The sequence below is a fragment of the Ursus americanus genome, chromosome 21 (assembly GCF_024610735.1).
Source record: "Ursus americanus isolate L20-20 chromosome 21, mUrsAme1.1.p, whole genome shotgun sequence".
NCBI lineage: Eukaryota > Metazoa > Chordata > Mammalia > Carnivora > Ursidae > Ursus > Ursus americanus.
Genome location: NC_142147.1, coordinates 49,382,004 through 49,398,568, shown reverse-complemented (window position 1 = coordinate 49,398,568; position 16,565 = coordinate 49,382,004). Strand labels below are relative to the sequence as shown.

Here is a 16,565-nt window from a genome sequence, read left to right as displayed (position 1 = left end):
TCCAGCGTGGGACTTAGGTGAGTTTAGTCAGTGATGGTGTGAATCTGTGAAGCGTGTGCTCACGGGCATCTGTGTGCACGTGTGTGTCCACTTCAGGGCTCAGGATTTTGTATCTTCAGGGCTTGGCCCCTCACCTGGCCATTTGCAGTGTGATGCCTGACTTCTCACTTGCTCCTCTGTCTGGGACAACGTGCGGTGGAGTGGTTAAGGGTGTGGAGCCTGAAGCCCCACTTGGCTACTCTGTGCCTCGGTTTCCCCATCTGTAAAATGAGGCTAATAGCATTATCTCACAGGGTTATTAGGGCTAGTTGTGTCAATACCTGTCAATCACTTAAAAAATATTTATACCACCACCTGGCACGTGGTAAGGGCGGTATGAATGGCAACTGTTGTTACTATTATTAATGGATGCCTTTGTGGTTGTTTCTGGCTTGCTTTGGAGGTCAGGTCTGCAGGCACCGCCTGTGAATTTGGATCTGACTCTGGTTAAACATTCTTGCCCTCCCCCTGGTTCTGAGAGCCTGTAACTATTTGTAGCTGTTTGTGCCTCTCTGGCCCTTGTATGGATCAGAGTATGTGTGTGTTGGGGAGGGGGAAGGATGCCTCTGAATGACCCCCAACCCCGCCAAATACACACGCACACATGTGCCCTCCGCCGCTGTCCCTTGTCTGTGGTGCTGAACCAGAAGGGTGGGTGGGAGCCTCGGGCTCCCCCCAACCTTCTCTCTCAGGCCCCTCCCCAAGCCTCCCCCGCCTCGAGGCAGCCTCCCCTCTCCCCGCCTCCTCCTCCTCCCCTCTGTCTCTGGCTCCTCCTCCTCCCTCCCAGCACTCTCCCCCGTCCCTCCTCCTCCCTCTCTCCCGACTCCCCCTCCCCCGTGTCCCTCCCCCCTCTTCCTCTCCTCCCTCTATCCCCTCTCCCTCCCCTCCTCCCTGGCTCTCCCTCTCAGTCTCCAGCTTTTCTCTCTCTCTCTCTCTCTCTCTCTCTCTCTCTCTCTCTCTCTGTCGGGCGGGCGGAATCGCCCACCACTGCCAGCCCAGTGCTGGGGGCCCTGCTCCAGACTGCAGCTGCAGGTAAGAGACCCTCCGTGGGGGGGGGCGGGGGGCGTGGAGGAAGGATGGTGTTGCCCTAGGCGGGTGGAGGGGGACATTTGAGGAACCAGGAGCCGCTTTTCCCTGAGCTCCTTTATGGGGGTTGGGGGCTGCATATCCCGGGTGGGGATACCAGGTCCCTTCTGTGGGTTGGGGGCGCCACCAGCAGCCAACATCCTCAGCCCCTCCTGTGTTCCAGGGAGCATAGCGGGCTGGGGAGGGGGTGCCTCCTGGGCACTGAGGGGGCGAGAACACCCCAGCCCTTCTGGGGCAGCCCCCCTTTGCCTTCTCTCCCTCCGCCCCCGCCTTCCTGCGTCTGGGTCTCGTCTTTCTGTCTCTCCACATCTCTTGGGGGTCCTGTCCTGCAGAGTCTGGCTGCTGCCTCTCTGAGTCCCTTTCCCTGTATCCCTGTCTCAGTCCCTCACTCTCGCCTCTGTGCCCCTGGTTCCCTCTGTGCCAGGATCTGTTCTGTGTCTCTTCGGGGTTCTGTCTAAGTCCTTGGTTGCTTTCACTCTGCCTTCCTCTTTCACCATCTGTATGTGTGTGTCTCTGTCTCTCCTATCTCTGCTCTCCGTGTGTCTCTGTCTCTTCTGTCTCTGTGGGTGTCTCCCTCTCTCTTCCCTGCCCCTCTCCCTCCTTCTGTCCATCTCTATCTGTAGGTATGTAGTCTCTGTTTCTCTGTCTCTCTGGTAGCGGGTTAACTCTCCTCCTACACACCTTTGTCCCCGCCCCTGGCAAGGGGGAGACCTGGAGGAAGAAGACTCCCCCCCCCCAGCAGAGTGGGCTCCCCCAGAAGGCGTGGAGTCCCCCAGACTCCTCTCCCTTCTTCAACCGAGCTCCCGCCCATCCTCCCGGCTGGCTTGTGCCCCATCACTCCCCCCGGGGACAGAGCTCCTCTCCTCTCCCCTGCCTTGTATCTGGCATTCTGAGGCCAGTCCTTGCAGTCTACCCTATACCCTTTGTGGCGGAGACTGCACCGGTTCTCGGATCTTCCCTCCCCATTCCTCTTCATACAGACTGGACCGGTCCTTCCTGCAGTCTGACTTCTATACCTCTTTTGCTATTTGTCCATTGCTTGCTTCACTCATCTGTTCCTATGACAGTTACTGAGCACCTTTCCTACTCCAGGCACAGCAGTAGGTACTGGGGCAGGTCAGGCCAGTCGCTTCTGCAGCCTCACCTCCATTCCTCTGGTGGCCGACCAGCCTCAGACCCTCTCTCAGTGGGGGTGGCTCTCCAAAGCTAATCCAGCATCCCTGGGGGGCTCCGAGAGGGCCCCTGTGAGTCTGGAGGTCCCTGACCAGTACACCTTCTTCTTTCCTGGGGGAAGGGGGCCCCAGAGAAGCTGGGCGAGAGTGAGCGACCAGGAGAGAGGTGCGAGCCTAGCCTATAGCCCAGGCTGTGATGGGGTGAGGTCCTCGAGTATCCACATGGGGCCCAGCTGGGTTCGGCTTAGCAGTCCTACACCTTCAGTTTACATCCTCCCCTGCCCCTGATTTGAAGCTGCTTGACCTGGTCAAGCTCTTTCACCCTACAAACCTCAGTTTACCCATCAGCGTGTCATAGCCCTGAGCACTGAGATTATGTGTGACCCAGGCTGGGACATCGTGTGATGCTGGGAGAGCCTGGCTCACCCTTGGTGCAGTAAGTGGGTGTGTTTAGAAGCCTGTGTCCCCACCTCGAAATCCCTCCGAGGGGTGGCGGGCAACACTTACCCCCACCAGAGCACAACCAGGAACTGCCACCTCCCTCACCAATGTGAGGGACATGAGGGAGAGAGGAGGTCCCACCTGGCATGCCAGACTGGAACCCCCCTTACGCTTACAGACCCACTCTAGGCAGGAGATCTCTGAGACCCCAAAAGGTGTGTGAGGCAGACCCAGGGTGCTCACCACTGATCCAGCTGGCCACCTGCCCATGAGGCTGGGGACAGATGCAGAGAGGCCACCATCTGCCCTGCAGACTCCTACCCTGGCCTCAACCTGATCCTTTTGCCCCTGGATTCTAAACCCAGATTAGGTTTCAGGGCTGCTGGTGGACAGAGAGAGGCAGAGGCAGACGCCTCTAGCAGAGGAAGCCCAGCTGTCCCCGGTGACAGGGCTCAGAGCTCGTGGTCCTTCATTTCACAAATATTTATCTAGTGCTTTCTCTTCCTGACCCCTCCTCCCCTAAGGCCTCAGTGAGAGGAAACCAGGTTTTGCAGGAAAAGGGATTGAGCCAGGCTGCTTTGCCCAGCCTCTGGGCAAGGAGGGCAGGCGTGAGAACACCCATTGGCAGACTCTGGTCTCCCTTGAGGACCGCAGCAGGAGGGACAGGTGGTTAGACTTGAGGGGGCAATTTCCAGGCCATGGCTCTCTGTGACAGAGGGAGTTCGATGCTTGAGAGGAATTCTTGACTCCCAGGTGGCCCTTGTTACTCCTGAAAGCCAGGGAGAAGGGAGGGAGAAGAGAGCATGAGTCTTTGCTTTGGATCCTGGTGGGTTTGTAATTATGCCTAAGTTGTTGCTAATTAGGGGGCTGCTAATTAGATGTATCATTAGGGGCCTTGCTGAGGGGGCTAATTGTGCTGTGGCCCTTTAAGAATCCCCCTCTCCCCGCCCACACACACACACACACACACACACTCCTCAGGGAAGTTCTGCCAACATTCTGCCTCCCTCCCCCAGAGGAGCCAGCTCCCTGCCCGTGAGTACGTGGGCGTATTTTGGGGGCAGGCTGTGGGTTAGACTCAGAGAAGAACTTTCAGACAGAAATGCAAATAACCGGGAGAACTGAGGCACCAGCCAAGACGGGGATCAGAGTGGTGAAGGTTCGGAGGACCCCCTCCTTCTTCTCTTAGTCCATTTTTCTTTTTTTTTTTTTAACAGGCTACTGGGTTACCAAGGCAATGCAAGAGTGGGACAGAGGAGCTGGGAGTTTGGGCCACTCTTGGAGAGAGAAATGGAGTCAGAGTTGGTGCTGGGGGCTTTGCACGAGTGTTTTTGACCTCTGAGTCTTGGCCCTCTCATCGAGGAACCAGCTAGGGATTCCCCAAAGTGGGGTGGTGTCATTTTGCATGGAGAGCTCAGGAAGGTAATGTCTGAGTGGAGAACTGGAGAAGAGAGGGCAAATATGTGGGGAGGAATGTCCCAGGAAGGGGGAACAGCAGGTGCAAAGGCCCTGAGGCTGGAACTTATTTGGTATGTGAGGAAACTCGAGGTGGCTAGGGCCAAGTGAGCAAGGGGAATGGGGGGGGAGATGAAGCCGGAGAGGGAATGAGGGGGCAGATCAGGCGAGACCTTATGACCCAGGGTGAGAGCTGTGCTACTCTGACTGAGACTGAGTCGGGAGCCATGGAGGGTTCTGAACAGAGGGAGGATGTGAACTGATTTGCTTTTTTATTTTTTTTAACTTTTTAAAAAGATTTCATTTATTTATGTGAGAGAGGGAGAGCACAAGCAGGGGGAGCAGCAGAGGCAGAGGGAGAAACAGACTCCTTGCTGAGCGCAGAGCCTGACGCGGGGCTCGATCTCAGGACCCTGAGATCGTGACCTGAGCCAAAGGCAGATGCTTAACGACTGAGCCACCCAGGCGCCCCTGGCTTGCGTTTTTAAAGGGAACTGAGGCAAGACACAGAGATAGCCACTCAAACCTGGGATCAGAGGCTGAAGGAGAAGTACTGAAACCATAGAGACCCCACAATCCACAAACAAGACCAAAAGCCCAACATGGGGCCTCATGTCACAGCTGCTGAAGACCCGGGCACCTCACAGAGACCTGGGGGGTACCGGAGAGACACCTGTCACCATTGCAGGGAAAGATGTGAGTGGGAGACCCTCCAGCAGCCCCTCCCCAGCCCTGCTCAGACAGGCAGACAGACATCTCAGCACCCGCCACATCCCAGACCCCGAGCAGGAGCCCTCCGAGGGCCAAGCTGGAAACCATTAGTCTTACCTAATGAATTGACGGCCTCCAGTCCCTCACCTCACCCGCTAAATGATTCGGTCTGTGTTCTTTGGGGCCTGGCTTCATTCCTCTATCGTCTGTGGGATTCGTCTGTGTGGCTGGGCAGGTCAGCAGCCCGTTCCCTTTCCAGGGCCCTGTAACATCCATGGTGAGAGTGCTCCGGCTGGGCTTCTCCGTTTACTGCTGAAAGGCATCTGGGTTGTTTCAAGACGGGAGCTGTTAGACATTCTTGGATGTGTCTTTTGGCAGACACACGACCTATAGCTCCTGGGTGCTTGTGTACCTGGGAGTGGAATGGCTGAGTCCTAGGACACGGGGTGTTCAGCTGTGGTTCCCCGAAGTGGTTAGACCACTGGCAGCATGTGACACTCCTCTGTCTTTGTCTTTCTCTCTTGGTCTCTGTCTGGCTCTCTCTGTCCCTCTGTGTCTCCCTCCATCCCCATCCTCCTTCTGTCAGCCCTCTGCTTGTCCCCCATGCTCTACCCCCAACAAGCCTTGGCTCCTGTGCGAATGGAAGGGGTCCATGCCCCTCACCCACACTTCTTCCTCCTCCCCCACAGGACCCGACACTCTCCATGGCTCCCCTGGCCTTAGTGGGGTTTGCACTCCTCCTGGGGACACCCCCGTGCTCAGGGGCGGCCACCCCAACCCCCTCCCTGCCACCTCCCCCGGCCAATGACAGTGATACCAGCACAGGGGGCTGCCAGGGCTCCAACCGCTGCCAACCGGGGGTCCTGCTGCCCGTTTGGGAGCCCGATGACCCGTCACTGGGTGACAAGGCGGCGCGAGCTGTGGTCTACTTCGTGGCCATGGTTTACATGTTCCTGGGCGTGTCCATCATCGCCGACCGCTTCATGGCATCCATCGAGGTCATCACGTCAAAGGAGAAGGAGATCACCATCACCAAGGCCAACGGTGAGACCAGCGTGGGCACCGTCCGCATCTGGAACGAGACGGTGTCCAACCTCACGCTCATGGCCCTGGGCTCCTCAGCCCCTGAGATCCTGCTGTCTGTCATCGAGGTCTGCGGCCACAACTTCCAGGCAGGCGAGCTGGGTCCGGGCACCATCGTGGGCAGTGCTGCCTTCAACATGTTTGTGGTCATTGCCGTGTGCATCTATGTCATCCCAGCCGGTGAGAGCCGCAAGATCAAGCATCTGAGAGTCTTCTTTGTCACTGCCTCTTGGAGCATCTTCGCCTACGTCTGGCTTTATCTCATCCTTGCCGTCTTTTCCCCAGGTGTGGTCCAGGTGAGCAAGGACCCATGGACACCTCCTTGGTGCATGTATGTCGGCAAAATCCAGAGGGGTGGCTCCCTGGGCTTGGAGACTCGATCCATGTACTTGCAGAAATGCATGCTCACATCTGGGAGGGCCGCTAGGTATGGTTGTGCAGGTCACACACTGCACAAGGGCATTGGGCTAGAGAAGGCAAGTTGGGGCTGGAGTCCATTGAGTGTGCCCAAGCCATGTCTGGATGGCTCTGCAGGTCCTGGAAAGGGCTCATCTGCCCAGAGGGGGGTGACATTTTGCAATATACCCATCCAGAAGGGACTCCTTTTAGCTATCACGATGGTGCCATATATTTTTAACAGAGTCCTTGTGATCTGTGTAATGCATACCACATGCAGTTCATGGTCTAGCCAGGTATTTGCCAGGTATGTTCACATGTTTTCTTACACTCCCTGTCTTTTGCATAATTTATTCCTATTTTTATAATAAGACCGCCTCCGTTTGCATAATTCATGCCACAGTTGCATAATCCAGCCTTGTGTTTTCTGACAGTGCTAATCAACTTGGGTAACTTGGTACGATTTGCATAATGTGTCCATGGGCCTGCATAAACATAGGCCCACATCTGCGTAATCTAGCTCTGTATTTGCCAGAGGTGCAATTGTGATTTGCATAATTTGTTCATTATTCATAATTGATTTCTGATGGTAGGATAATTTATGCCACATCACTGTAATTTATACGCAATCCAATCCAACGTAGGTATAAGCCCAGTCCACTGCAAAGGCTCTTTGCATAATTTATTCCAACAGTGAGACAAAATTTAGCCCCACCACTCCATAATTTACACCCACATTCCCATAATCATTTGCCCCTCGTTCGTCCAGTATCTTAACCACATTTTGCTTAGTCTTCCTTTAAAACATGTGCCTAATTCATTTCCCATAACCCCATGACTGCTGCCTACATTTGCATAATTTATTTATGGACCTGGCCTAATTCGTTCACATACATGCATAATTTATTTGAGGCTACCCAGAATTCCTTCACACATGTGTGTAATCTCTCTGTGCATATCTGTCAGGTTCTGCCAATTCTAGTTTCTTTCCAGGAAGGAGCTGAAGTTAGAAGTATAAAAATTCTTTGCAGGTGATATAAAAGCAGAAGGGGGGGACCAGAAAGCACAGGTGAGCTAAGGGGGAGATGGTAGCACCAGGAAACAGGGATGAGAGAGGGAGAGAGACATTTACGGCAATTGACGACTGACTGTGATGCCGAGTCTCCTGGCTGCCATGGTGAAAAGTACAGAAGGATGCGTCTCATGGTTCTCACGTGCTATTAAAAAGGATGGTACGCTGACCTAGGTTTTCAAAGTGGTCTTTGATGAGGGTTTACAGCCAAACTATGAAGAGAATTCTAGACACCATGAGCAACAGGTGGGTAGGGATGGGGGTGGAGGAGAGAGATTTCCCTGAGAAGGAACCAGGCTCAGACTCAGAAAACAGGGTAGAAAATGCCTCAGCTTTGGGTGGAGACGTCACCACTGGGGGCGGGGGTCCCTTCGAGAGTAAGGTGGAGGCCAGAATTATGGGACATTTTCATGAAGTAATGGGAGGAACCGGCATGAGACCAAGATGGTGTCACTTCCTCCTCAACACAGTGAACTGGGGCAGTGAGATGGGTCTGGCTCTGGATTTTCTCCCAAAGTGCTGTGTGACCTCAGGCAAAGCCAGTACTCTCTCTGGGCCTCAGTTTTCACATCTGAACCATGGAAGGGGTTAGACCAGGCCCTTGGTTCTTGACCCTTCATACCCAGTGCTCCCTTTTTCTAGCGAGTGTTTTGTTACATCCCTTTCCTCTGACGTGAAATTCCTAGATGACAGGAGAGAGGCCTTCTATCCCTTCTATCCCAGTAGTCTGGTGCAGGGACCCTGAAGCCAGACACACTGGGTTCAAACCCCACTTCCCTGCTTCCTAGCTGTTCCTTGGGCAAGTTCCTCACCTTGTCTGTGCCTCAGTTTCCCCACCTGTCACCTGGATGTCGTCATAGGACTGACTTCGGAGAGCGGTGTGGGGATCAAATAAATTACACGTGGAAGGGCTCAGAACAGCAAGCCTAGAACAGAGTACATGTGAGCGATTCCTCCCATTAATGAACCTGCCTGTGCTGTTGGCTTTCCGAAGTCCGTATAATGGCCGAACTGTGATATAAAGGAAAGTAGTCTCTGACAGACCAACGTGCGTTTCCATATGTAAATGCTTCGGCACGGCTACGTTAAAAGTCATGGTGTGGGAACCAGATGCCAGCACCTACTTTTACTGAACAAGTTTGGGTTTGAGAGAAAGAAAAAGATCAGGAAACGTTCCATGCAAGTAGTTGAGCAGAGGAGTGCACAACTACAAGATTAAAAATAAGCATATTCAGCATATATTAAAGCATCAGGAAAATACTTCATATACACGTAACAGAGCTGAGTTCTAGACTCCAGTTATTAGAAGCAGGTTTTTGAGGTTCTGAGGTCAGCCGGGACATGGGACTATTCTCTATTGTGTGGGACTGTCCCATGAGTTGCTGGACCAGATCCCCCACCCCGATCATCATGGCAGCCCGGAAAGAAGCCTAGATTGGAGACACCCCGTCTTGGGGGTGTTCCCATCCACTGAAGCTGTCTCACTTCTCTCCCAGGGTGGGCAAGTCCATATGCCCATTCTCAGTGGGTGCCCTGGAAGGAAGATGGGAGTCTCCTAGGATCACCTTTTATTTACCTGCAGGGAGAAGAGCAGATCTTAGGGGTTTGAGGCTGTCTTCTGATTTCAGGAGAATCCCCTGCAATATTACAGAGGGGCCAGTGCAATGAACATGAGGCTGGAGTTCATTTTACAGCTCACGTAGAAAATTCGGCTTCTTTTCACAGACCTGCCTGGGGGCTTTGTGAGGCTCTGTTTCCAAGTTCTGTCCTTCTCTCTGAGCCGTCAGTAAACAGAGCAACAAGGGGGTGTGGGGATTGGATCTTAAAAGATATTTTCCCTTCCAGGCCTATTTTAAAGACACCTCTGGGGGCCATCTGATGGTAAATAATCTTTAATCGTTTCTTCCTTATCTTTAATGAGAAGGGTAACCACTTGCAGACCTGAGTCCTGGACCTCAATGAGCGCTAGTGTAATAACTGTAATGTTCATTTCACATTTCGAGTATTTTCCATGTGTCAGGAACCAGCAGTGCTAAGTGTTAGGGGTGCATAAGCTCATTCAGTCTTGGGGACGCCCCCATTTTACAGGCGAGAGGCTGAGCCAGACCTCCCTCTTCTGGAACCAGGATCTGAACTCAGCTTTGCCTTGTCTCTCTGGGGAGGTAGCATGTAAACATGGGAACTTGCTGTATGAGGCTGTGAGAGGAGCCAAACTTGTGCCTCTTTTAGAGTCAAAGTCCCGTCCCTAAGGGCCAAGCGATTCTACAGAAGGAGAGTCTGGCAAACGCTGTATTCACTGGTTGGAGGAGGGAGGTGGGGGAAGGGAGTGGGGGGTGGGGAATCAGGGAGCTTTAGGAAGGGGTTGAGCAGAGAGGGGGCCCTGGGTGATGGGTGGGGTTTGGACAGGTTGGGGCATCCCAGGTGAGGAGGGGTGGAGAGGAAATGGAGCAGGGAGAAAAAGTTGGAGGGAGAGAGAGGCAGGTCTTAAGAGACACAGGCTCTGCCCCTTGAGGGGGGCTGAGACCACAGGGTGGGGACCTGTCTGTCGCCTAGTGGAGACAGCTTCAGGATGTCTGGGTTCCTGGCACTGGGGTAGGTGGGCGTGGTTCTCAGCGTGTTAAAAGGTGGGTGGGTGGGTGGATGATGGGTGGATGGACGGATGCGTGAATGCATACATCAGACCAGGAAAGAGGCGGAGGGAGAGATACTGCGAAGAATCTCACAAGGGAGAGGGGTATCTACAAAAGATATAAGAGGAGAACAAGGAGACAAGGAGACAGGCAACAAGAGAGGAAAAGAGATTCAAAAACCGACCGACACCGACTGGGACGGAGGCAGGGAGAGAAAGAGACAACGACCTAGACAGAGAGAGAGATGGACAGAGGCAGAGACGAGCCGGCACCAAAGGGAAGTAGAAAGGGGACGAAGCGGGGCAGGGACCGAGATGCGGGGAGATGCGGGACGGGGCGCGGAGGGGGTTCCCGGCAACCACGGGGACCCAGCGGCGGGCGAGAGAGACGCGGGGGCGGCCGGACGGCGGGGCGGCGAGCGCGCCCCCTGGCGGTGCGGCGGTCCTGACCCGCGCGGCCGCCCGCAGGTGTGGGAGGCGCTGCTGACCCTCGTCTTCTTCCCGGTGTGCGTGGTGTTCGCCTGGATGGCCGACAAGCGGCTGCTTTTCTACAAGTACGTGTACAAGCGCTACCGCACCGACCCGCGCAGCGGCATCATCATCGGCGCCGAGGGCGACCCCCCCAAGAGCATCGAGCTGGACGGCACGTTCGTGGGCGCCGAGGTGCCGGGCGAGCTGGGCGGCCTGGGCCCGGGCCCCGCCGAGGCCCGCGAGCTGGACGCCAGCCGCCGCGAGGTCATCCAGATCCTCAAGGACCTCAAGCAGAAGCACCCGGACAAGGACCTGGAGCAGCTGGTGGGCATCGCCAACTACTACGCGCTGCTGCACCAGCAGAAGAGCCGCGCCTTCTACCGCATCCAGGCCACGCGGCTGATGACGGGCGCGGGCAACGTGCTGCGGCGACACGCGGTGGACGCGTCGCGCAGGGCCTCCCCATCCGAGGGCCCTGGCGAGGACGAGGACGACGGCGCCAGCCGCATCTTCTTCGAGCCCAGCCTCTACCACTGCCTGGAGAACTGCGGCTCCGTGCTGCTGTCCGTCACCTGCCAAGGCGGGGAGGGCAACAGCACGTTCTACGTGGACTACCGCACCGAGGACGGCTCTGCCAAGGCCGGCTCCGACTACGAGTACAGGTGGGTCGGCTGTTCGCGGGTGGGAGGTTCCGCGGTCCCGCGGCCTCCGCGCTCATCGGGCTTGCGGCCGACTCCCGCGCCCATCCTTACCTTGCCTTGCGCCGACCAGCGGCATTCCTTGTTCACTCATTCATCCGCCGCGGAGAGCCTTCTTCGGACCGCACACTCTTCTAGAATTTGCCAGATAGCATGGCTGTCCCCTCTCCGCAGGCTGCCCCTCCCATGCGTGTTATCTACCTGTGAGTTTTAGTGCTGACACCACCCTGTGTTCATTATTATAGCTCCATTATATGTAGTGTTACCTGCTGGAACAAGTACCCCCCCACACGCACACCATTACTAAAGTAAAAACGTTTATTGAGCACCTACTGTATACTTGGGGGTATACCATGGTGAACAAGACAACCAAGGTCCCTACCCTCGAGTTGCAGTAAAGTAATGAACTACTAAATAGATAAAAATATCAAGCGATGGTAAGTGCTATGTGGGAAAATTAAATGCGATAAGAGGGGAGAGGCAGTCCCCAAATTATCCCCAGTTCTTTGGTGGTACCATAAAGAAGCCCCTACCCCCACCTGTGCACCCTCCTGTGTCTCCCTGCCCCCCTGTCCCTCTCCTCCCCCCTCTTTGAGCAGACCTGTGATCTTCCCTCCTTCAGCAATTCCTACTGAGCACCTACTATGTGCCAGGTGCTACCTTGAGAACACAGAACAGTAGGGCCGCCTGGGTGGCTCAGTGGGTTAAGCCTGGGACTCTTGATTTTGGCTCAGGTCATGATCTCAGGGTTGTGAAATCATGCCCAGTCCAGCTGGGCACTGGGTGTGGAGCCTGCTTAAGATTCTCCCTCTCCCTCTGCTCCTCCCCCTCTAAAAAAAAAGAACACAGGTCAGTAAACAAGATAACTTCTCTATCCTCGTGTGACCCACAAAATTCTTTATCTGTTTGTAGTTCTTCCGTCCATACCACACTCTTTCAAGCAGAAGAGCTTTACAGTGTAGTTTGTTGACCGAGGGGCAGTCTGTCATAGTTCCCTATAATAATACCAACATTTTTCACGGGTCTACTATGTGCCAGAAATGGATCTGGGCCATGAAGACCAGCAGTGAACGAAACACGTCAAGTCTCTGCCCAAATGCAACTGACATTCTCGTGGGGAGTAGACACTGAAGACAGAAAAATGTCAGCTGTGAAGAAATTAAAGCAGAGTATGGGAGAGGGTGTTGGTGACTGAGCTTCTCCCGGGTTCCACCTGCCAAGCAGTCTGCCACACCTCCCTTTCATCCTCTTTCCGGAGTAGAGCTGAGGCGGACCTGGTCACTGATCTTTGGTTCTGCTCGTGCTGCAGTCAGTCCCTCATCCCTTTAACTCTTTTCTTCCTAGGGCTGCGTTTCTGGGGTTCACAAACCTTCAGCTCCACCACTGCGCCCCAGCAAAGACCATCACTAGCCCAGCCTCCCCCACCTCTGCCAATCACATCTTCCTATCTTTCTACCGCTTTGGGCATTCGTAGGTCATTCCCTCCACCTCGGGTCAGTCCAAGACCCTTTGATCAGCCCATCCCCATTCATTTCTCCTACCCTCCCGCCCCACCCGCCCTACTCTGCTTCTCCCCAGTGGGGCTCAGGATCTTTGTTCTGTCATCCTGTAGCGTGGGACCCCTTTGGTCGTCCATGACCTCTGCCCTCCATCCTCTCCCTACCATCCCACATCTTCCAGCCTCCTTCGACTGAGGAAAAGGCATTCACCATACTGGGGCCTGCTGTCACTCAACCTCTTCACCCTTCCAGTCCCACCCACACCCCTAGTCTGCAACTGCCCTCACCAAAGGTTTTGCAGAAGGAAGTGAGTACAAGTGTCACCTGCTGGGATCAGAGGTACCTTTCTCACCTGCAAATGACCTCAGTACTGAGATGTCTGAAGTGCAGGAGTAAATGCTGCTCAGTGGTGGAACCAAACAGTGAGGCAAAGTTGACACCTTCCTCCTGTCCCTCCTCTCCTAACCCAGGTGACAGTCACAGGCCTGGCATCACTTATCAAAGCAGCTTAGGTCCAGGACTGGGAGGGACTAGGGACTAGGTCCAGTCCAAGTTTAGCCCTGAACCCTGTTCCTTGAGCAAGTCCCTGCTTCAGTGTGGGCCATCAGGGATGTCACGTACAGTTATTGAGGTTGTGCACTGCATAAGAGCACCACATCTAAGAAAGCTCTATTCACATAGTGGACATTGTAAGTTTCTATGTCTATTATGACAACGTCCTGATTCATGGAAATAAAGTGTCTTGAAGAAGGGAAGCCATTTTCCGATTTGCCCATAGGTACCACATGGATTAGGGTGATCTGTGGGCCTCAGTTTCTCCAAATTAAACCTGATCTCTGAGGCACAGAAGAGCACAGCTGTTTCAAGATTCTGAGATTTAGGCCCCTAGAATCCGAACATGCTAAGGGTCTAAAGTTTTAAGATTTCAGGATTCCCACATTTGGGTATTCTAATCCACAGCCCAACCAGTCTCCGATTTGCTGGTTCTAAGATTTTCATCTTCCCAGAGTTTGGGCATCCCGTGTTGAAACACAAGTCTATCTTCTATATGCCTATCATACCTAGTTTCTAAAATCCCCATGTTCTTTTTCCTCCCAACCATTTATTTTGGAAAAAAAAAAATTTTCACGCCCACAGAAGGGCTGCAGAAATGGTTTGGTGAACCCTCATAGAACCTTCGCCCAGAGTCACCAATTGTTCATATTTTGTCCTGTTTGCATTCACTCACTCTCCCTAATATACACTAGTATTAATCATTGTGGCACTAGATGGGAGCGAATTGCAGACAGCATGACCACTCACCCATAAATACTTGAGTGTGCCTCGCTAAGATTTATGACACCCCCCGCCACAGTCACCATCCGACTGCCACACTCAGGAAATGTAATACTGAATCAATATTATTACCCAGTCTGCAGTCCCTGTTTGCATTTTCCCCTGCTCGTCCCTGGAACATCCTTGTGGCTGTGTTTTCCCTCCCTCTCTCTTTTCCAATGCTATATTTGGTTGTCCTGTCTCTTTAGACTTCTTCGGTCTCGATCAATCCCTCCACTTCCCCATGACTTTCGTGATCCTGACACTTTTGTTCATTTTTTTAAAGTTTTTTTCATTTATTTGTCATTTATTCATTTATTTATGAGTGAGAGAGAGAGAGCACAAGCAGAGGGAGCAGCAGGCGGAAGGAGAAGCAGGCTCCCTGCTGAGCAAGGAGCCTGATAGGGGACTTGATTCCAGGACACTGGGATCATGACCTGAGTCGAAAGCAGATGCTTAACCTACTGAGCCACCCAGGCGTCCCGATCCTGACACTTTTGAAGATAGGCCAGTTTGTAGGGTTTGTCAGATGTGTCCTCGTGATTAGATTCAGGTGATGCACTTTTGGCCAGAAGTCATGTAAATAATGCAGTGTCCTCAGTGCGTTATATCAAGAGGCCCATGACAGTCACCTGTCCCCACTACTAGTGATGTCCACTTTAACCATTTGGTAAAGATGGTGCTAAAATCCCCACTTAAGCTTACATTTCTAACATCCCATAACTTAGCATTCTAAGATGTTAATCTTTTTTTAAAGAAAGATTTTATTTATTTATCTGAGAGAGAGAGAGAGAATGGTGGGAGGAGCAGATAGAGGGGGACAAGCAGACTCTGTGCTGAGTGAGGAGCCCAACGTGGGGCTCGATCTTACGGCCATGAGATCATGACCTGAGCTGAAAGCAGGTGTCAGATGCTTAACCCACTAAGCCACTCAGGCACCCCTAAGATTCTAATCTTAATACACAAATATCACTAGCTAACTTTTGTTGAGTGCTTCCCTTGCATTTTAACTCAATCCTTTTAACACACCACCACGAAGCAGACGCTTGTTATTAGCTCCAATTTACAGGTGGGGAACCTCAGGTTCAGAGGGTTCCTAACTGCCGAGATCACACAGCCAACGCAGCAGCGCGACCGGGCTCGGAGCAGGTGGGCTCACTGGGCTGGGTGCCTCGGGCACCATGGACAGTGTCTCCTGAGCAGCGGGCTGCAGCCACAGGGAGCCCCCTTACCTATCTTCTCCAGGCTTGTCATCTGGTTCTACCTCTTTGCCAGAACCTTGGGGTTCCTCTGCTCCCTCTGCCCTCCTCCCCCGACAGAGTTGGACTTCTCTGAGAGAACTGGAGCCCAGGCCCTGTTTCTTATGAAAGTGATCACAGTAATGATAGAGAACATTCATGAATCATATAGCACCTTTCAGAAATGGTGCCGGGGGTGCATGCTGAGATGGATGGGAGGGGAAATTATAGATTTTCAAGGTGCATTTACATCCCAGGGTCATTTTGATGCCTGCCAGGAGCCCATTCATTCCCTGTCCCCTCAAAGTTTCACTCTGACTACTCTGATGTCATCATCTCATTTCTTCCCCTGCCCCATTAGAAAGCATCTCGCATATGTTTAGAGACTTACACTAATGATACTCATTTAGACCTAAGCCAGCTCATGGCCTCACCCTCCTCAGAGGCCTCCCATGCTTCCCACTCCACTTGGACTAAGCACCAAAGTCCCCACTGGGGCCCACCAAGGCCTCTGACATCTGCCCTGTTTCCTCTGTGATGTCATTTCCCTCATCTCCCTCGCCCTTTACTCCCTCCAGTGGAGCCACGCTCACCTCCTCAAATACTCCAGGCTGCTCCTGCCTCAGGACATTTGTACTGGCTGTTCCCTTTGCCAGGGATGCTTTTCCCCAGATAGCCTCTACTTGGCTCCCTCCCTCACCTCCCTCAAGTCTCTGCTCAAACGTCACCTCTCAGAAAAGCTCACCCTGACTTCCTAACACGACACCTTCTCACTTCCTACACTCCTTCCTCTGTTTTCCTCTATTTTTCTCCATAGCACCATCACCACCTGACAGTTTATTACATGTTTGTTGTTTATCCATCTCTTGCACTAGAACAGAAGCTTCACCAGGGTAGGAATTTTTCTCTGATCTTTTTTTTTAAAAAAGATTTTATTTACTTATTTGAGAGAGAGAAAGCAAGAGACAGAGCATAAGCAGAGGGGGAGGGGCAGAGGGTGAGAGAGAAGCAGACTCCCCACCAAGCAGGGAGCCGATGCGGGGCTCGATCCCAGGACCCTGGAATCACGACCTGAGCCAAAGGCAGATGCTTAACTGACTGAGCCACCCAGGTGCCCCTCTGATCTGTCTTTGCTGCCATTTCCCCAACAATACGAACAGTGCCTGGCACACAGCAGCTGCTCCGTAAATATTTGTTGAATGAATGGACCATAATTAGATTATTGAATGTGTAATTGTCACCGTGTTGTGGCTCTCCCACG

The 16,565-nt window shown here is 53.3% G+C and overlaps 1 protein-coding gene across 1 annotated transcript in view; it reads left to right on the top strand.

Moving 5' to 3' along the window:
- The first annotated feature begins 911 nt into the window (after positions 1–911).
- The window catches only part of SLC8A2 (solute carrier family 8 member A2), a 29,269-nt gene continuing 13,615 nt past the window's right edge, over positions 912–16,565 (top strand). Inside the window, exons 1-3 of the mRNA XM_045772208.2 lie at positions 912–1,071; positions 5,594–6,283; positions 10,553–11,217. Coding sequence (XP_045628164.1) covers positions 5,609–6,283; positions 10,553–11,217 — 1,340 coding nt within the window. The 5' untranslated portion in view covers positions 912–1,071; positions 5,594–5,608. The remainder of the gene's footprint in view (positions 1,072–5,593; positions 6,284–10,552; positions 11,218–16,565) is intronic.